General features: G+C 43.7%; 1 protein-coding gene across 1 annotated transcript; it reads left to right on the top strand.

The window, feature by feature from the left end:
• The first annotated feature begins 1,462 nt into the window (after positions 1–1,462).
• On the top strand, positions 1,463–12,274 carry MRPL23 (mitochondrial ribosomal protein L23). Its single transcript, XM_042038637.1, has 5 exons — positions 1,463–1,541; positions 1,658–1,780; positions 2,426–2,508; positions 4,378–4,451; positions 11,912–12,274. Exons 1-5 carry the CDS (start codon positions 1,516–1,518, stop codon positions 12,074–12,076), a joined length of 471 nt encoding a protein of 156 aa, XP_041894571.1. The 5' UTR covers positions 1,463–1,515; the 3' UTR covers positions 12,077–12,274.
• Positions 12,275–20,704: the final 8,430 nt, after the last annotated feature.

Raw genomic sequence — 20,704 nt, 5'->3', positions numbered from 1 at the left:
TTCAAATATTACATTAAAATATTTATTGAGGCTGTTAGCCTGCATACAATATTAAAGCCCAATACTGAAGTGTGAATTACTTGGTTAATTGTGTAGATGTCAAAGCATAAGTGGCTGTTACTAAATTTGAGGTGTGAGCTGTTCTGTAAGACCTCTTGTCTTTGCCAACCCTTGAACTACCCTGGTGGAGAGAAGTCCATCAGAGTCTCTCTCATGTTTCCAAACTTCTGTTTCTTGTCCCTGTGTGCCCACTCCGGCTCTCTGTTGGCATATGCTGAGGTGTCATGGAGTCATGAGTGGTTTAGGTATGAAGAGGCCATAAAGATTATCCAGTTACAACTCCCCTGCCATGGGCAGGGATGCCTCTCACTAGACCAGGTTCCTCATAACCCCATTCAGCCTGGCCTTGAACACCACCAGAGATGCGGCAGCCACAGCTTCTCTGGGCAACCTGTTCCAGTGCCTCGACACCCTCACAGTAAAGAATTTCTTCCCAACATCTAATCTAAACTTACCCTCTCTCAGTTTACAACATTTTCCTCTTGTTCTGTCACAATATACCTTGGTAAAAAGTCTCTGACTTTCTTATAAGCCCCCTTACATACTGAAAGGTCACAATCAGGTCTCCCCCCAGCCTGCCCTTCTCCTGGCTGCACAACCCCAGCTCTCTGCCTGTCCTCACAAGGGAGGTGTCCCAGCCCTTCCAGCCTCTCTGTGGCCTCCTCTGGACCTGATCCAACAGCCCTGTGTCTGTTGTGCTGGGGTCTCACCAGCGTGGAGGACAGGAGGAGAGTCAGGACAAGACCCCAGCAAAGGCAAACAGCACTGCAGCACCCCACAGAGGTGGTATTTTCACATAATCACAGACTTGTTAGGGTTGGAAGGGACCTCTGGAGATTGTTCGGTCCAACCCCCGTGCCAAGGCAGAGTCACCCGGAGCAGGTGACACAGGAATGTGTCCAGGTGGGTTTCAGTATCTCCAGGGAGTGAGATTCTACATTCTCCCCAGCCGGCCTGTTCCAGTGCTCTGCCACCCTCAGTGTAAAGATGTTCTTCCTCATGCTGAGGTGGAACTTCTTGTGTTTTAGTTTATGGCCATTGCTCCTTGTCCTGTCGCTGAGCAGCACTGAAAAGAGTCCTGGCACCCTCCTTTGAGATATTTGTATGCAATAATGGGATCCCCTGTGAGTCTCCTCATCTCCAGACTAAACAGGCCCAGCTCCCACCGTGTCTCCTCAGAGGGATGCTCTAGACCCCTCCTCCTCTGCATGACCTTCTGCTGGACCGTCTCTGGTAGCTCCTTGTCTTTCCTGTGCTGAGGAGACCAGGGCTGGGCACAGCACCCCGCGGCTCCTCCGAGGGTCCCTCCTCGCCCCGTGTCCCCTTCCCGTCCTGCGCCCCTCCCCGCGCTCCTCACACTGCCGCGCCGCGCTCCTCCGCGCCAGCAGGGGGCGCAGCCGCCGCCACCGCCCCGCCGGGGCCGCTCTGGCGCCGCCGCTTCCGCGGGGCTCGGCCATGGCGGCGGGCGGCAGGAGGGCCGTGTGAGCGGGGCGGGCGGCGGGGCGCTGGGATGGGGGCCGGCGGCGTGCGGCGGGGCTCGGTCGGGGCAGCGGGGTGGGGGGCCGGCCGGTCAGTGAGCGGAGGCGTGTCCCCGCAGGTACCCGCTGTTCCAGAGGGGCGGCCCGCAGCTGCGGATCTTCCGTCCCAACTTCTTCATGCTGGCGGTGCGGCCCGGCGTGCCCCAGCCCGAGGACACCGTCCAGTTCCGCGTCTCCATGGAGTGAGTGCGGGCACGGCAGCTGGGCTTGTGGGCTGAGGGCTGGGAGGGCCGCGTGCCGGGACAGGGAAGGGGCTTTTGCATCAGGGAGACCTTGCAGAGGGCGGCGAGGGCATTGATTTAATGACCAGCTTTGCGTGGCTCCTCTCCCCGAGTGTTAGTGAGGCTCAGCCTTCCCAGGGACGGGCTAAGGAAGGAGGAAGTGCTTATGAATTTGATCCAGAGTAAGCAAGGTGGTATCCAGTTACTTGTCAGGACTCTTTCAGCCTGACCAGTCTGCTGGCACCCATGAGAGCCCACAAGCCTGTAGGAGGTTTTGGTAAGATCAGCAGCTCCTACTCAGAATAAAGAAAGGTGTCTCAGGTTGGGCAGTGAGAAAGCCTGCTGAACACAGCATATACTTGGCATTTTGAATGTTGAGGCTACAGAGGATAAAATATTTGACAATTGTTGCAGTTTATGAATCATAAATCGCTATAGCAGTGTGTGGTCTAGGCTGAGTTTATACTTCCATGTAGTAAATCTGTCTTGGTTAAAACAAGAAGACATTTATTCCACGGTATTAAACAGTCTCTAGTTTATTGTATTTAAATATTTACACTTTTTTTTTCTCTCTTTCTTTCCCCAAAATGATTTTTCATTGCCTAGAATGACAAAATTGGATATCAGGAATTACCTTGAAAGAATATACAATGTGCCAGTAGCTGCTGTGAGGACCAGGATACAGTATGGTAAGTGCAGCAGAGTAATCTAAAGGGATGAATACAGCATCCCTGCACAGACAGAGTAGACTTTACCTTTCAAAAAGTCTGTTAGATTTCAACAGGCTTTGGTTCCAGTGTTTCCAGGTGCTTACCTGGTGATGTCTGTTAGCTTAGTTGTTTATTCATCCCTTCAAATGAATGTACACCACTTCATATTGGAACGCTTTGATGAAATTATGGTGTAAGTTTCACTCTAAAAAGAAGAATCTGAATTTAAAAAGGCTAATCATCCTGACAGTTATCTAGCTTGTGCTTTTGTAGTTGGTACTGTTTCTCCTTGAAGACCAGTGGGTGTCTCCCTTCAGAAGGAACTGCTTCACGTGTTTGAATGAAAGTAGTAATTAAACAATTTCAGCTGTAGCCTGCATTTAAAAAATGAGCTGAGATTAGCTTGCAGGAGGTGTTATGGTCTAACAATAGGCAAAGTTTGTAGAGCAAAGAAAAATACTTTGTTGGACCAGTAGATAATGTCAGAAAAACATCTTGACAAGTTTTCAGGTTTTTATCACCTGTTGTTACCACATTTCTGCTACAGACTTGAATATTTCCTCTTCTGTTTTTTCTCTTGTACAACCCCTCGAAACAACAACAACAACAACAAACTGCCCAGATCCCCATCAAAACCCACCAAAAACCCAACAAAAAACTAACCCAAGAGAAAAAGGAAAAACGTTCCTAGTTTAACTTATGCTGAGCTCTTGAGTTGGAGCAGAGGGACGAACTTCTAACTGAAATAGGCCAAATTTAGATAATGTCACCTTTACCTATGAATGCTTCCTTCCCCAGAGCTTCTCTGACAGCAGTTTGGGTGCAGTCAGGAATATTTTTCATTTTTTTTTCATGTTAATTTACATTTTTGATCACCAGGCAGTGTAATTATTGAGTGGAGAGTAACTTGCTTAGGACATCTTTGATAGCTGGGTTTTTCATTTTTTCATGCAGTGACTCTAAGAAAGGACTTACGTGTTTATAATGGTAAGGTTAAGGATGATTTTAAAAAGAATAGGAAAAAAGACCTGTAGGAGTGAAAAATGGAGGATGAAAGAAAAAGCTTCAAAATAAGGTTGTAAAACTCAGAACCTATAAAGGAAGAAAAAACCTGGAAGTATCATCTGTAATATGCTTGTGTGAAAAACAGAATTAAATTAAGTCATAAATACCAAACACATATAGTTCCAAACAGCACTGAAAAATATTCATGCTTGTCCTTATAACCATTTTGTCCCTCACTGCTGATTTTAAGGGAATAAAAGGAATAGTCAGGAATAAAAGAGGGTTAGAATGCCTAATAAATTGAGAGCTTTAATGTCTGCCTAATCTGAAGTGGATAAGTTGTACATCCCACTTCAGTTGTGACCAGCATCCTTGGAGACGGTTGAGGTGCATTGGTTTGTTGGGATGTGGAGTATAATTTCCTGGTGTATAAACAGTAGATCCAGCTCATCAGCTGAATAGTAAAAATTGTCAAGTTTAAGGCTGTTTAGTGGTCATTTTCTCCTTGTCTTCCTGAAGCTTTGGATGTTGGGAGGACAATTTATCACCCCTGGCCCCTGCTTGGGAGACTTTTCTCCTTGCTTCTTTGCAGACTTTGTGTGTGGCGTGAAGGCACAATGGCAGCAGGCTGGTGGTGCCTTGGTTCTCTGCTTGTAAACGAGGAGAGCATTGTCCAGAGTTTCAGGACATTTTAATAACTGTGGTGTTGTGCTGGCAGTGAAGGAAGAGTATTTCTCTTAACAATAAATCAGAACTCAGCAAGTCCCCTCTTCAGTTTGGCCTTGCTTTGGAGAACTTGGAAGTCCTGGGAAGTAAAAGGTGGGATTCTCTTCATTTCTGCAGGTGCAAACAACAAGAGGAATCACAGGAATCAGAGAGTGAAGAAGCCAGATTACAAGGTCGCCTATGTACAGCTGGTGAGTTAACATGGATGTTTGTGAGGGAAGAGAAAGGGACTGTTAACCAGCCAAGCTGAAAGTAATGGCCAGTGAGTTGTCCTGGTTGGCTGAGTATTTCTGCCAATCCTCTAATAATGACAGTTTCTTTAACACATTCCACAATGTAAAGAGGTTTAAACGACTTGGTCTAAAGATCAATTTCAAGCAAATGGTTAGTTTTTCAAGCCCCATGTTGGTTTGAGGTCTGTCTGTAGGTTGTGGTCTGATGTCATCGGGTGCTGCTTTGCCAGAGAGTTTCATGCTGACCCTGTACTCTGTGTGCTGGAAGGTTCACGACTTGTGTGGTTGATTGCTGAAATGTCCAGTAAGTGAAAGAATATATTGTGAGGGCAGGGAACTTCTTATTAAAGGTCTTTGAATTTCAGAGAAGACTAAGGCTTATTCCTTGGAGAGCCTTTAGTCATGTCTAAACAAGCGTGCTTTGTGGCTGAACTGGGCTCTGAAACATACATTGGTTGCCCAGTGGAAAAGGAGCTTCATGTTCTTATAAATTTCTTTCATAACAGGAGCACATTATAGTTTAGACTTCTCTTGGGCTTACCTGTCTTTATGCAAAAAAGAAGTGCAACCAGTGACAAAAAAACCCTTCACATACCAAAATTACGTTAAAGAGATGCTATTTATGGTTGTAACACCATAAGCTCAAAATCTGTCTTGGGACAAGGATTCAGTGTTGGGGGAACACTCTGTTATCTTAAAGACTGGCTAAGACTTCATATGGACTTGGGGTCAAACTCAAGAGGCAAAAACAATGGGAAATCTGATTTTTAATATTTCAAAGTTTAAATATGCTTTGAAGCTTTTTTCCTAAGCCCCTTCTGGGAAGGGGAATAGAAAGAAAAGTGAGGACGGTGTGTTTTTCTAGACAGCCCTTACCTAATTTAAAAGAACAGCGTAATGATACTAGGAAGTAACAGTTGTATTTAGATGAGGACTAACTTTGTTTTATTCTGCTGAAGTTAAAGGCAGCCTCATCTCTGTGAGGATTTTACATTACGATGGCTAAAACGCACATTCCTTTTTCAAGGAAGAGTCTCTGCTTTGGTATACTCGGGGAAGGAGTGGCAAACAGAATGCTTTTGCTGTGTTGAAGCAAGACACTCATTTAAGGCAGTGCCTTTGTGCATTTATTTCACATTCAGCCTCTCAGCCTAGAATAGGAGCCATTACCTTCAGGGTTGCTCGGCAGAGGTGTGGAGATTTACCTAAACTAACTCAGTATTGGAGGCAGGAGTAGTTTGTTCGTTCCTCCAGCCTCCCGTTTTGTCCCCTGGGCGATGCATGGAGCCCTGCTACACTGTGGCTGAGGGCTCTTAGTACGTGGGACAGCAAGAGTCCCTTATTGCCTTATACTGCAGTTGCCATAATAAGTTCTTAAGGAATGCCATGTTTTCCATCTCTCCCATGAGCAGGGTCGGGGACCAGTTTTTGGTGGTGTTTTTCATGTCAAGGGAGGGAATCCTGACCATTTGCTAAACTCTTGCCAGTGAAGCTTGGTCTCTGTGTTTTTTCCTCACCTCATTCCTGCTCTCTGGTCTCTTTTTTTTCCTATTGTTTTTGTGGTCTGTTAATTCCATTAACATTTAGGTTTCTTTATTCCTCCCCCTTTCTCTTTTTCCTTTTGTTTGTTGCTTTTCATCACTGGCTCTGATGTCTCACACAGTGAGCTCCCAGCTCTGTGTTCACACCAACTTTAAACAGTGGGTGAAGCCAGAAACCCAGTGTCATTTCTGAATCTAAAGGGTTTGCCTTCGTTCTCATTCATGGTGTGATCAGGCCATTACAGGCCCCATGCAGTCCATTGTTAATATCTGCCTAATTTAGGAAAGTCTTTGCTAACCACTGTAAAATCCTTATTTTCATGAGAATTAGTTTGCATCTGCTGTGAGTCAGAGTAGCTGGGCTTTCCCACCATTTTTACCAGCTGTGTTTTCTCTCATTAATCCAGTTTCAAGTTAAAACTGCTTATGACTGGAAAAATATGGATGTGTTTTTGGAAGGTCTTGGGTTGATCTTTCTGTTGCCCACTAGGTGGAAGTATTGCTCTTTCCAGTGTGACTTGGTGGCGGCTGTGGTGCAGTTTACCTGAATGAAATTGAGTTTATTCTCATGACTGGTTATGTTTCCCTGCTTCATAAAACATCACCCTATGTTTCCCTGTGCAACACACATACCCATTGACTTTCTGCAAGAGTCTCAAAGGAGGAAGGTATATGAAGTCATAGTCAACATGCCCTTAGGTGTCAGACTAGTGCCCCAGCTGTTCCACATGTAAGAATTGTTGTCCTTTCTTTTCCAAATACTATTTCTTGGAGATTCAGAGCTGTTTGCTTTATTCTCAGGCGGTAACTGGACAAATATGTGATGTGTCCAAGCATAATATTTTCACACTAAAAAAATACCTCAAATCATAGAAGGCTGTGGATCAACAATATCTTGCCATTCCAGAGCCTGCTTGCCTTTTTCCCCCTTTTGGAATGTAGTGAGAAGGGTTTAAGTTAGAGACTTACGGCCCTGTGTATCAAATGCTACTTTTCTACACTGTTCTATTTTTAAAATTAAATCCAAGTTTTATATCTTTGCAAACTAGATAAAATAACTGTAATACAGCAGCATTTCTCCTTATTCCAATACCGCTATAATTATCATAACGAAAAGAAAAAAAAAGAAGAAAAAGCCAGTGGGAAACTTTGCAGTTGCATTAACAGCAGGGAAATTAAAAAAAAACAACAACATCCCCTCCTTCTCCTCCTTCAGTGTTCTCACTGGTTTAGCTTAACAGGTGTTAGTACCCGTGGGAGCACAACTGTAGACAAGCCTCTGGATTCTAGACCTATTTTTAATTAAACCTGTTTTGAGAAATCTAGTGGAGATGGCTGTAAAAAGGAGTCTGACCTTGTCAGTGTTAGGACTAACACCTATTTAGCTGCTTGAATGATGGCACTGGTGGGAACATTTTTGCAAATGCTTTCTCCTCAACCCCCGTTTAGAGTATCCTGTACATGCACAGTAATTAACCTATTTGCACATCAGATGTGACAGCAGTTGTCTTTTGAATTCAAGGAAACTTGGATGATCCATATGTAGTGTTGTTCCTGAGAGGATTTTTGAAGTTGCTTTCTGTGCTGTTTTGCCATTTGTTTGCCATCAGATGTTACCACTGCAATAGCAGGAGAATTGTTCAAATGCACTGGATTATTAAACTTAGCTGCGTTTGCTGCTACTGCTGGACTGAATCCCGTGCTTTTGGGAGTCCAACATTTTTGTAGTTAGTGATACGATAAACATCACTTTTCTGCTAATTCTGAAGGACAGTAATAAGTGCTTCAGTTATCCAAATAACCAGAAGATCTCAGAGTTGTTTACAGGATCGGTGTTTGCTGCATCATTACTGCACAATAATATCTGTGCTGACCTTCCATTTCTAAACTTTTCAGGGGACACAAAGGTCAGAGAAGTATAAGTGAATTTGTGCTGGATAATCCTCCCAGCAGTTTTCTGACATGAGGCTCAGCAGTGGAAAGGCCAGCACTTGACTTCATAGGCCTAATTATGGTCACTTAACCTCTCATTAAAATGAATGGAGGCAATTCATACCACTCCATGTGATAACTCCTTAGACAGACTCAAAGAACAAGGTGTGTTTTTACCCTTTCTAAAGATGAAGGCTTGAAATCTAAAGGGAAAAAAATGTTTGATGCTATGATCACTTTTTATTGTAAAGGATGTTATTAGCATTTAACAAATGAATCCTCATAAGGCCTTGTATGTAACTCACTTCTACATTCAGGTAATGCTGAATTGAGAATTAGAGTTGTGCAAGAGTAGAAGTTTAGTGGGTCCCGTTTCTGTTATCTGAGCACTGGACCACGCATCTCACTTGTGCATAACTTTAGAATTTGTAGGAAAAAGGGAGGTCTCTGGGAAGACCCCAAACTGAGAAGAGCAATGTGTAAAATCATCATGTGGCCTTTATTTTTTTAGGTGTTCGATGCCACCTCTCTGATTTGCTTTGTTTGGGGGGTCTTTGATCTTTTCTTTTTAGAATTATAAGGCTTCACTTGAGAGTGAGGTGAGCACATTGTGGTAGAGCTTATCCTAACAAATTCCAGAGTATTAGGGGATCACTTCACATTGATGAAAAAGATCTTTTGCTGTCAGTGCACCACCCAGTTCCAAGACAGACTGAGTTATCTGAGCAAAATTACTTTTTTTCCAGTGTCTGTCTTTTTTACAGGATTTTCTTTTAGCACAGCTATGTTGAGTAGAAAAGTGGTGTTATCTTCTCCCCCTTTCTCTGTGCTTCTAAGGTAATTATGCTGGCAGAAGTCCTAAAGTAGAAGCAAGTTCTGGCCTTTTTAGAGGTTACTTCAGCTCATGAGAATTTCAGTAATTCAGCAATTAAAAGGATAAATAGCTTGCAAAAGGTAAATCGGTTAACAAATGCAAGGTTTTCAAGTAAGCCAGAATCTTCCTTTCCGGTTGGATATGCCAGCACTTCATGTTCTAGCAGTTTGTAAACCAGATAAACGCCGATGAACTTGGTAAAAATCGTTTGCTTTATTCCAATGAGGATTTCATTCTGAGGATGCATCTATCATATGGTTGTCAAATGGTTGCTGTATAGCAATAGGGAAAACTTTTGCAAAGAAAAAGTGTAAGAAAAAGCAGCACTGTGTAAAGGAGTGACAATCCCTCTGTTCCTTTGGTAGGCATTTTTTTGAGGAGTTGGCATATGAGCTTGAACCTCAGTAGCCTCTGGCATTGTGTGGAAGATGCACTGAGTGTAAATATGCCTGGACAGCCTAACAATCCTTTATGTAAGTTGATGCCTTTTGGTATTTTTTAAATTTTGAAATACCCAAGATACAGGCTTCTTCTGAAAACTAGCTACTGAGCATGCACAACAGCTATTTTTCATACAGTTTTCATCACTCCAGAGCCTTACAGTGCAGTATTACTGCAGAGTATTGTTACTTAAGATTTATCAACCTTCAGTTCTCAGGGTGTAATGTCTTGGCTGTTTCGAATCGTGTTTGGCTGCCAGCCAAAATCAGAATTTCTTCACAAAACAAGAGCTGGAAAGAGCCAACTTGTCTGTGCTGATTTGATTTATTAAAAGACTCCAGATACAGATTGACATTTTCAGCTCAATATTTGACTTTCACCAGCCTTGAAATGGGAACTGTGAGCACTTTGATAAACAGCTTAAAGGTTTGTCTGGTTTTGCTACAGCCTCTGTGTGTATCTTTTTTTGTTTTCTTCCCTCTTTTTAAAATAATAACTGTTTTGCAATGCTTAGCGAATTACCATGGATGTTGTTAGTATGCTTTAGGGACAGCTTTCCTTCATTCTCCAATAAGGGAAATGCATTGGTCCTGGAAGCATACCAGAATGAAAGTGCTGGATAACAAGAGCAGTCCCTTACTACACTGTTACCAGTATAAATAGTTCTCAGATTTTCAGTGGAGGTGGTGTGCCTACCATGTTAGCCCGAGTTGTTTTCTGACTTGTTTAACTAAAATGGCTTCCTCTCCAGGGCAGGCAGGTCTTTAGTATGGGCCCTGTCTGTTCTGTAGGTACCACAGGGCTGAGTGACCTGCCCACAGCACAGTTAAAACACAGCAATTTTTTGTAATACTACCAAATTCTTTCCCAAATGCTTCAGTGTGCTAAAATCCTGGGCAGCGCTTGGCCTCAAGGGTGCTTGTTGCTGATCCTGCTACAGGAAGAGGTTTAGTAGGCTGCAGCTTTGGGCTTGCTCAAGGACCCTGGTAAGGCCAGTTTCTTTCTGTGCCACGAAATGGGACTGTGCTTTAGCTGTCAAAGGACAGCTGTTAGAAGGATACCTGTTGGTAATTATAAGGTACAAAAGAGCTGAAACCCCAGAGTACACCAGTGGAAAGGAAAACCTTGATATGTTCCAGTTGAGCTTATCCAGGCTAGAATCAAGGAAAAAGCAATGTACACAGCAGCTCCCTTGTTGTTTTTGTAGTATGGTCAGGCTCTTAGGAAACCCCCAAGAAGTATGCGCTACAAAAACAACTGGAGCATTGCTGTGTAGAGTTGGTATTTTGTAGATTCCAGTCTGGATAATCTCATCTGGGATAAGTCATGCTTTTTTCTCTCCAAAGCATATGAGGTTTAGATTTTTTCACACCTGTTATTTGCCAGGTTGACTGTATATGATTAAATGAAACATAGCACACATTCAGCTGGGTCAGGGATGTGGTGATGGTTCTCTTGGATTTATTTATGTCATATTTCTGATCCCAAAATGCAGTGTAGGTAGTTATGTCAGGGAAGGCTCCTTTCATGTCCTTTGTGGAACCATTTCATAACTGAGCCTTTTGTTTGGTTATATTTACTGCATAAATTTAAAGACTGACTGATCTGAAAAAAAGCCAAACCCACCTGTTTTCATCTGAAGCAGTTAAATGCTTTTCTTGAGATTTCTGTATGCAGAAAGCTGCCAAAGAAGTTAGTGCATGGTAATGTTTGTAAGTGTTTTGGAGAGTAATTTCAGAGTTATGGGTGACCAGTTACAAGTTTTATTATGCAAGGTCCCATATAGAATGGAAGGGCTGATATTGTTGAGTTTAATGAAGCTCTGCTTAGAGCAAACGCCACTAAAAATAAGTAGGTAATGTTAATAGAATAGTACATTTCCACAGAAAAATGGTTTCCTGCTGTTAGATAAAAACCAGAGACCAAGCAAATGTTTATTTTCCAAGTGGGAGACGCAGATCTGATGATGATGTTTCACTAAAATGACTTGTCTGTTAGGCAGAATGACTGATGCAGATGTAATCACTTTAATCTCATTAGTGATATATTAGACAGATTGTTCCCACTGTAATTGTTTTACACCATAGTCTTTATGTCTGTTGATAAGAGACCTCTGATATCTGTTATTCTGTATTCCCACATTACACCCTACAATAACAGCTGCTAGGCTCTCTCTTATCCTTAGCTGAGATCTAAACAACTACAACCACTACTCATATCCTGAGTGTTAACATAATGAATGCCTGCTCCACTGTGTATTCCCTGGTGCTGTTACTTTAACAAAATCCCTTATTTTGCTCATCTTGTTTTTACTGTATGACTCACACAACATCTCTGAGCTGGTTCAAAGTCTTTGAAGAGATGTCCATCTCCTGATCATTCATCTGTAAAAAAAACCAACATGTCAGTATCTTAAGTAGCACACAGAAGAGGAGAGGCTGAAAGTTAGCTTTTGAGGAGAAGGGATGTACATGTATCTTGGGGACATGGGTGGAAAGGGATTTTGGGAGGTCACGAGGTACCATTTTGCACTAGCTGGAAATTCAGGGTGGTCTTTCACTGTAAGTGTATGCATCATAGCTACTGCAGAAAGGCTGGAATGTCTCTCTGACCATTTGTTTTCTCTTTAGGGCCAAGGACAAACCTTTCAGTTTCCCAACCTATTTCCAGAGAAAGAACAAGACCCAGAAACTCGCTCTTTGGATGACTTCAGGGATAAATATATGGAGAAAGAGAAGCAGAAGCAGGAAGGTGACCCCAGACGAGGTGGAGTCCCTGATTGGTTTGGACTTTGATGCAACAAGCCAGCTGCCTTCCTTTAGGCTCAGAGGGATTTTGATTAGCACAACTTGCACTCTTCCCTTCTCGTAATGACTGAATGTTTAGTCTTGTGCAGCCCTTGCTAGCATGTCTTTTTTCTGGCTGTTTGTGCTTGACTACAACAAAATGGCCCTGAAGAAATAAAAAGGTAAAATAAATCTAACTGCACCAGGTCTTTTCTGTGAACTTGTGGACTGTTTCTAAAATGTAGAATTCCTTGTTGTCATTTCTGACTATGAGAGTGTCATTATGTTTACCTTCTTCGTGCTGCTGCGGGTTGTTTTGAGTAGAAATAGGAGGGATTTGATTTCCTAGGATATGTGCAGTTTGTATGGACTAGAATGTATGAAGTCAAGATAGGTTAGTCAGAGGTGAACATGAAAGTGTAGACAACTGGGCTATAGGCTCAGGGTGTAGGGTGCCCTTATTGTCAGTTACTGTCCTGCTTATCCTATTGCCTTCCTTGCAGTGACCCCTCCTTTCCTGGAGAAATGCACGTGGTCTTATTGTACTCTTGTAACAGTCATGTGGCATTTTGGGGACAGGGTTTATAGGACACATTTGTGACTGGGCACATATGTGTTTGATCCCCTTAAGCATCAAGGAACAGACAAAGGTGGTGTGTGTCTCTGCTTGCTGTTGTGCAGTGCAGGTAGCTGCCTTCTGTGACCAGCCTGCTGTAGGAATGTTTACTGGCATGGTTGTGCTGGTATTCCTTCCCCTCTCCTCAGCTACCTTGCAGTGCTGGCAAGTGTCCTCTGTGGACACAGTTGTATTGGCATGGAAATGCTCCTGCCAGTGTAGCCTGTTTTGTGCTGAGGACTAATAAAAAGACTGTTTTTCTGGTGTAACTCCCTCTACTTCCAAGTTGCTGATGCCAGGGCACTGGTAGAACGTTTTTAGGCTGCCTGGGCTGCCACGTTCAGTGTTTTCATTTCTTGGCTCTGTGGCTGTTTCTCCTTGCTCTGATGAGGATATTTCCTCTTTTCCTTAGTCAAGTAATGTGCTCTGCTGTTGTGTCAGAAATAGTGGGGGAAAAGGAGGGCTGGGAAGGACTTCACAGATGGAGAAGGGTATTTTTGCAGGCTGTTTGCTACAACTCAGCACACTCAGGGTTAAATGTATCGCTAATGTTTCCCTGGCTTTTGAGTTCTGCCGCTTGGAGCAATTGGCAGGGTAGTGAATGAGCCCATGCCTTCAGTGCTTCTACCTGGGTGCACTCCTTTATTGTTCTGTGTCTGAACTTCTTGTTTGGACAGCTAGCAAGATGTTTACAAGGAAACAGCTGTTCTCCAGAGAGTCAATCCAAGTAGGATTTTACGTACCCCCTTCTATTCATTAGTCACCTCTTTCTCCCTGCTACTTCCCTTGTGCACAACAGTCCACGTCCTTCTGTGGTTTGTTGTTTACACCCCCCTCTTTGTCCACTTTCCAAGGGGGATCGTGTATGATCTAAGTTAGCTGGTACTTTAACAGAGAGATGCTCTTAGAGAGGAGGGAGATAAGGGAGGATTTGCTACTCCCAGCCTGCCAGCAGAGTTACAATAGTAGATGTGGAAAAATACTGACTTCACTGAAAACAGTTCATATGTTTGGCGTATCTGCAAAGGCAACGTTTCCGGAGTTTTGTAGTGACATGTAAAACTCCAGGTTAAATCTGGAGCTGCCTGCAGTTTTAAAGTAGGGTGACTGAATTTGGGTGCAAGGGTCTCTGCTGTACACAGCCTCCTCCTCACCCCTCCTTTGTTTTAAAGGGGCTGTTTCTCAAACTCACAGGTAAGTATGGAGACGACCTATATTGCAACTTGGGCTTTGTTCCTTCAATATAATATTATGGAGTTTGGTATTTTTTCTTCACTTTCCTTTGTGGTTATCTCCAATGCAGGTAACTCCATCTTTTTTACCGTGGTTAAGATAGAAAGGGCTCACCTAGGGCTGCCATGTGTCTTCCTAACTCGTTGGTCAGCCTTGAGCAAGCAAACAGTCAGGTATGTTAGTTCTGGATGAATGAAGCAGTATTAGATGCGTTAGGTGTAACAGTAAAGATAGATTTAACCATCAACCTCTGCCTTCCCTGTTAATGGTCAGGACATGTTGGAGTTGCCAGCTTCTGTACTGATGTTGAGGACCCCAGATGAGTGAAATTTATTTGCAGTCCCAAATGTGCTCTAGGCTTAGTGAGTACCAAAAGCCCCTGTGTAGGTCTACCATGCATTGCTACTCTGTTTTCTCCATGGGCAACTAATTCCTAGCTCATGTTCAAGGCAGGTTTCTGTCTAGAGTGGCACAAAAGAGAGGAAACAGATACAAATACACCTGTATCTGTATGAAGTTGCTGTAACCAAATTCTGGCAGATACTCAAGCTGTGTAAGAGAGCAATTGTGTAATCATGTAGAAAGGTTTGAGTTGGAAGGGTCCTAAAAGATCACCTAGTTCCAAGCCACTGTTATTGGGTAGGGACTCATTCCTTGATGCTACCAGCTACCTCTAAAACAGTGTTCCTGTGAAGTTAAGGTAAGGTTAAAAAAAAAGAAAAGTCCAAGTCCCTGACTCAACATTATTTTGCTTTAATGCTCCCGATTGCCATGGAAGTGGGATTAAAAAGATCTCGAGTCTTTCCCAGTCCCTTGTTGAGCAGTGTTTCTGAGGAAGTGCTAGTGGTTAATATGATCTGGTGCTTCAGTGCTTCCCAAATGCCGTCTCCCAAGATGTACAGGTGGGCTAAAAGATAACAGAGATGATTCTTTAACATGAAAGCGCAGATTGTATCAGAGGTACCGGAAAGAAGTACAGCAAATGAGTTCTGAAACTAGGACAGGGACTCAGAGTTTTTTGTGAGTTTTGTTCAATGTACTGTGCTCCTTCCAGCACATCTTGATGTTTGTTTCGGGTGATGTAAAGGATCAGCAGCTCCTATGAAGTCACATCTAGCCCTGCTGTCAGAGGTGTTGAGCTGTCCTTGGCCATGTCAGGGGCCATACCTGTGGGCCAAGGATGTGGATATACACGTGAATAACTTCTCCAAGGACCAGAGTAATGACTTGGTTGAAGAGTGATGTTCACTGAGGTGCAGGAGGAGCCACGTCCTGCACTTGGCGTGCACAGCTCTGCAGCTGCTGCTTTCTCTGACGTACAGGGGAGACGTTGAACGCAGTTTCTTTCCTCTCCGAACGTGTGCAACCCCCCAAAGAGAGTGAAGTGCTGGAACAGCTGGCAGATGTGCGGTGGGATGCGCTGGCCGGGCTGGTGGAGAAAGGTATCTGGCTATGCTGAGTGAGTGCTATCCCAGCAATACCATCCAGCTATGATGAGCGCTGTCCCAGCAATACCAGGACCCTTCAGAGGGAGCACACAATTGCTTCTGGTTTTTTTGAAACCAAAATGAATTGCAGAGACAGTGCAGAGGTGACTATCTAAGTGACTCCCCTAACATTACACCTTAGAAATGAGGTTTGTGTTGTAGGTAGGGCTCTGGTGGGTACTAGGGACAGGTTCCTGCAGATAACAAAATTACTGAGTCTTGTAACCATTTGTCATCACCTGAGCCTTACTATGTGACCTCAGAGGGTGCAGCACAGCTGGTAAGTGGTTAGACATAGAGCTGTGGTAGCTTTATCTTCTGTGTTACCCAGATTATAGAATCATAGAATCGTTTGCATTGGAAGGGACCTTTAAAAATCATCTAGTCCATCAGTCTTGCAATGAGCAGGGACGTCTTCAACTAAATCAGGTTGCTCAGAGCCCAGTCCAACCTGTCCTTGAATGTTTCTAGGAATGGGGTGTCTACCATCTCTCTGGGAAACCTGTCCCAGTGTTTTACTGTACATGTAAAAATTTGCTTCCTCATATCTAATCTACATTGACCCTCTTTTAGTTTCAAACTGTTATCCTTGGTCCTATTGCACCCGATCCTGCTAAAAAATCTGTCCCCATCTTTCTTACAGGCCCCCTTTCAGTACTGGAAGACTGCAATAAGGTCTCCACAGAGTCTTCTCCAGGCTGAACAACCCCAACTCTCTCAGCCATTCCTCACAGGAGAGGTGTTCCATCCTTCTAATCATCTTCATGCCCCAGCTCAGGACCTTGCACCTGGCTTGGCTGAATCTCACAAGGTTCCCATGGGCCCACTTCTTGATCTTGTCCAGGTCCCTCTGAATGGCGTCCTGTCCCTCAGGTGTGTCAATGAATCTCTCAGCTTGGTTTTGTCTGCAAACTTGCCATGGGTGCACTTGGTCAGTTTATGTCACTGATGAAGATGCTGAACAGAACTGGTCCCAGTACAGACCCCCAAGGGACAGCACTGTGTTAAAGCTTAGGTGTGACCTGCACATCCGGTGGCATCAGTTTTGCAGTCCTGGCCGTCATTCCCTGTTTGTCAGAGAAAAGAGAAAAGGCTAAATTACAGGAAAGAAGTGAGTACAACTTTGTGGTAGATTCCAGAAAAGGTGTGTGCTAATCCCTTTAACAAATATTCTTGTTCTGGGCAAAGGAAAGGTGAAGCACAGGGAGCATAGATGCCTGGCTGTCATGGCTGAACATGCCTGAGAATGGGTAGTCCAGAGTTTCTGACACCTGCTCCCATACTGGCACCCCCAAATTATGCATCTGGTGACAGAAACATGTATTAAATGATTTGATCTACTCTTGACCCACTGCCATTAGCAGTGCTGAATGAATGAAGCAGTAGGAAAATTTGGTTTACTTTATCCAAAGTGGATTTGCTGTGGAAAATGTCTTCATGGCTGGGGAATTCCTGCTCCTTCCAGGTTATCCCAATGACATCAAAGTTGGGGTTTTTATTTCAGGAGAACTATTTTACTTATTTGAATTTTCGGGTTGTTGGACAGACTATTGCTTCTTCAGCCCCGGCGTGTTTGTGGAACGGCTCGCAGAGAGCGGTGAGGGTTGGGTAGAGGACGTCTGCTCAGTGCGTGCAACAGGGAAAGGTACACAAAGCAAGCACTATTTTTCCTGGGAGGACTGAAAGCTGTAAAACCGTTATCTTGACAATGCTGCTTTCTCCTGAGCTAGAGTTCAAGGATTGCTCAGAGTCCAATTTAAAGCAGTTGTCTGAGAATGCCTTTCCAGGGCGGTTTTTATGCCAAGGCTCGTAGGTACCATGGCTAAAAAGGAATATTGTGATAATCCCTTTTGACCTCCTGAATGACACACACCATAAAATTTCATGCTGTACTTTCTGTGCATAGGCCAGAAGCTTGTGGTTGAATGTTACCTGGAATAGATTTCAAGGCTTGAACTTGAAACATTCAAGTTTGAAACATGAAACATTGCAGGACCAAGTCATTTTCCTTGAATAAGCTGGGCCCAAATGGCATGAAAGTCACCAACATGTTGTCATTTGTCCTGTGAATTACACAAAGTAGTTGTAATGGGAAAAACTGAGCATAGCTGCTCAGGAATCATGTGTTTGTAGAAAAGAGAGGTAATTTCTGTAAATATTATTTTCTTTAAATGCAAAAGGTTTTAGACTAGATAAGATGACATAGTGGTTTGAGCCATTTCTTCTGAAGTGATTTATGACTGTTTAGACAGCATTTAGCTCTTTGTGTATAGTATGGCTTATCAAAGTGTGTGCTGCTGTTGCAGACACACCCAGCTTGCAGAATTTGGGAAATATATCACAGTCACTTATTCTGTGGCTTGAGAACACAGTAATCAGGGCCTGGTGTGAAACTAATTGCTTTTAATTACAAAACAGGACTAATTATCAGTCTCTTACAGCACTAATTATCGGTCCCTTAACCTTTCCTGCCTTCCACTGTTAGAAAATGCTGCAAATAAAAAGTGATTAAGATTTTGGAGAATTTGCACGGTGCAGAATTAGGCGGTGTATTTTCTTCTGTGGTGAGTGGGATGTGGGAGAGGTCACACATGGTGTTCTAGTCAGGTAGGTCTTGCTTGGGATCTGGCCCTTAGTGCTATCTGTGTTTCATTTTCCAAAGTTCTTGTTTTAGGAGTCAGACCAATGTCAGTGATTCAAGGCTTGGAAAACTTCCATTCCTAAAAAAAGGCTTGGGAAACTCCCTCTGTTGATTTGTGATTTAGAAGTATTTTGATTCTTGTCTGTCTGTATGCACCTGGAAAAGAAAAATTTCTCAGAGGCAGAGCATAGTTTAGTGTAGCTAAACAACTGAAATGAGCAGACTAGAAAGGGAATGGCTGGGGGGTGGGCAGGTGTTATGCTCCTAAATGGAGGGAGAAGCCAGGGAGTTGTTCTGGATCATGTCTGTGTGGTGCATTTCTTGTGAGCCTGCACTGAAAACACAGAGCTGTTGAAGGTTTCTTAGGTCACAAAGAGAGCCTGCTGCAGATTGAGCTGTGCCAGCGCTTGCACACATGGCAAACCCAGTGTGTGGTGTCTCACAACAGCTGTCAAAGACTGGTCATCATACCCAAAGTCTCTAAACATCCTGTTTATCCTTGCAAGGAGGAACACTTGATTGAAAGATAAATACAAAAAAAAAACCAACCAAAACCAAAACAAAATCCAACCCCAAAACTGGTGCTAGGATCAACATTTGCCCTTGGGCTAACAAACCTGAAAACAAAAGAAAATAAACATAGGATGGAGGCAAACACATTTCCACACAAGCCCAAATTCTAAAAGGGATTTAGGAGCTGAGCTTGTTTTGGCATGCTTGAAAAAGAAAAAGCTGTCTGAATGCCAGGATTTGTAGGGCTCTGTATGTGTGCATATGCATCAGGGTAAGAGCACAGGAAGGGATGGGGTGTCTGTGGTGATCTGAGGGGAAAATGGCAGACACTGGAGCTGCCTTTATGCAGGGTCACCCTTGGGGCATAGCTTGCACATTTTTTTTTTTTTTAATTAAGCATGCCAAGAAAAAATCTTCGAGTTGGCAGCAAGATTTTTTTTTCTTCTTCTCCCTCTGTTTGTTGTTCATTTGTCGCTGCACGGGAGGTCTGTTTACTCTGCTCAAGAGAATGAGGGACCCAAGAGACACTGCTCTGCATGCAACATTTTTATGGAAGGGGCTAGAGGAAGAGAAGAAGGAACTTTCGAGCCTTTTGAAACAGAGGTGGACTGTTTCTCGTGCTTCTTTGCCCTGATGCTGCCCTGATGTTGGGCCTGATGCTGCTACTGCTTGTGCAGATGTAGCTGGGCCCTGGACTTCAAAGATGGGTCCTGCTGTTATGGGCTGATGAGGCAAATCTCTACAGGGTCAGTGTGAGGAGGCCAAAGATGCCCTAAGACTTGATGTTGAAACTCTGAGTAGCTCTAACACTGTGGAGTCCCCCACTCTGCCCATGGGATCTCTCCTGGTAGGTTGCTTTAAAACTGGAGATAGTGCTCCTCTCTCCCAGCACCTCCCTATTGACTCTTCTGAATGAAGTGTGGGATGAATTCATGAACATGCCATTAAAATAATCTATTGGATGAGGCAAGGCAGCCCTTCATTCCAGGGATTTAGTATTTTGAAGGGGACTTTTCCAGAGCTGTGTGGCAGCCCGCTGCAGCTGCTCTTTGTTGCTTTTGATGACTCAGTGAACTTCTGAATGCTTCAGTTTCTCCAGATGGGCTTAATAGTGATTGTGACCTGACTGGAGATCCAACAGAGGAGGGAAAGTGGAGATCTGTATTACTTTTGCTTGCTGGCATCTCAGTGGATGAGGTAGCTTTGTCCAGCTGGATCTTCTTCACGTCTTATGGTGCTGAAACAACTAGAAAAGAAACTAAGGGTGCTGCACAAGCAGGGTGAATGTCTTTAGATTAACAGGTGGGCGCATCCCTGGGGGTATTTTTTGCATGAGCATTATTCTGGGTTCTGGGCAGTGAGAGCAGTGGCACGTGGCAGGCAGAGTTCTGCAGTGTGAGGCAGGGCAAGGGAATGGCTACCGAAAGCAATGGATAATTCCACTGGAGCAGACTTTGGAGCTAATTGGTGTTCAGCCATTTGGAGTTTTCTTATCCTTTTTGGCTGGTGAAAGAGGACAGGGACTGATGGGTCTGCCTATAGTCTCAGTCTTGTGTTCAAAGCAGCTATTTTCTAACCCAAGTCAGTTCTGTATTGCCCTAATACATCACAGAACAGAGAGGTTTCAATTGACAGAAGGAGTTGACTCCTTTTATCTCCATGTTCCCTGTTTTAATTGATGGAAAAGCTTCTCAGCAATCCCAGGACATCTTTCTGTGTTGCAAAGATTCCCTTAAATACTGGGACACTCCATGGTGTTTTGGCCACTTTGTCTCCAAGAGGAGGGGGAGTTAAGGAGCCAGCAGTGACTGTAGAGAGAAAGACCCCTTGTGAAAAGACATTGAAAAGCCTGTAAAATACTAATTCTAGAAGAGGGAGCAATGAGAAGCAACATAATTAGAGATGGACTATGCAGAAGTACCTCCCTTTATGATATATGGGAATGGGGCCTGTCAGAGAAACAAAAAAGAAGGCAAGATAGGAACTGACATAAAACGTTTTCACTCAACAGTGGGTTAGATTAGTGTTGTGCAATTCTTTGCCACAAAATACCAGGGCCAAGAACTTTGCTGGATGCAGACACACTCTGACTGTTTCTGTGGGTAACCAGGATATCAGAGAGCTAATGGTAATATTAAAAGAACAAG

The sequence above is a fragment of the Corvus kubaryi genome, unplaced genomic scaffold (genome assembly GCF_017639235.1).
Source record: "Corvus kubaryi isolate FWS band 111438036 unplaced genomic scaffold, C.kubaryi_AGA036_p1.0 37392, whole genome shotgun sequence".
NCBI lineage: Eukaryota > Metazoa > Chordata > Aves > Passeriformes > Corvidae > Corvus > Corvus kubaryi.
The sequence above is the reverse complement of the archived record's forward strand: the minus strand, read 5'-3'. Positions and strand labels throughout refer to the sequence as shown.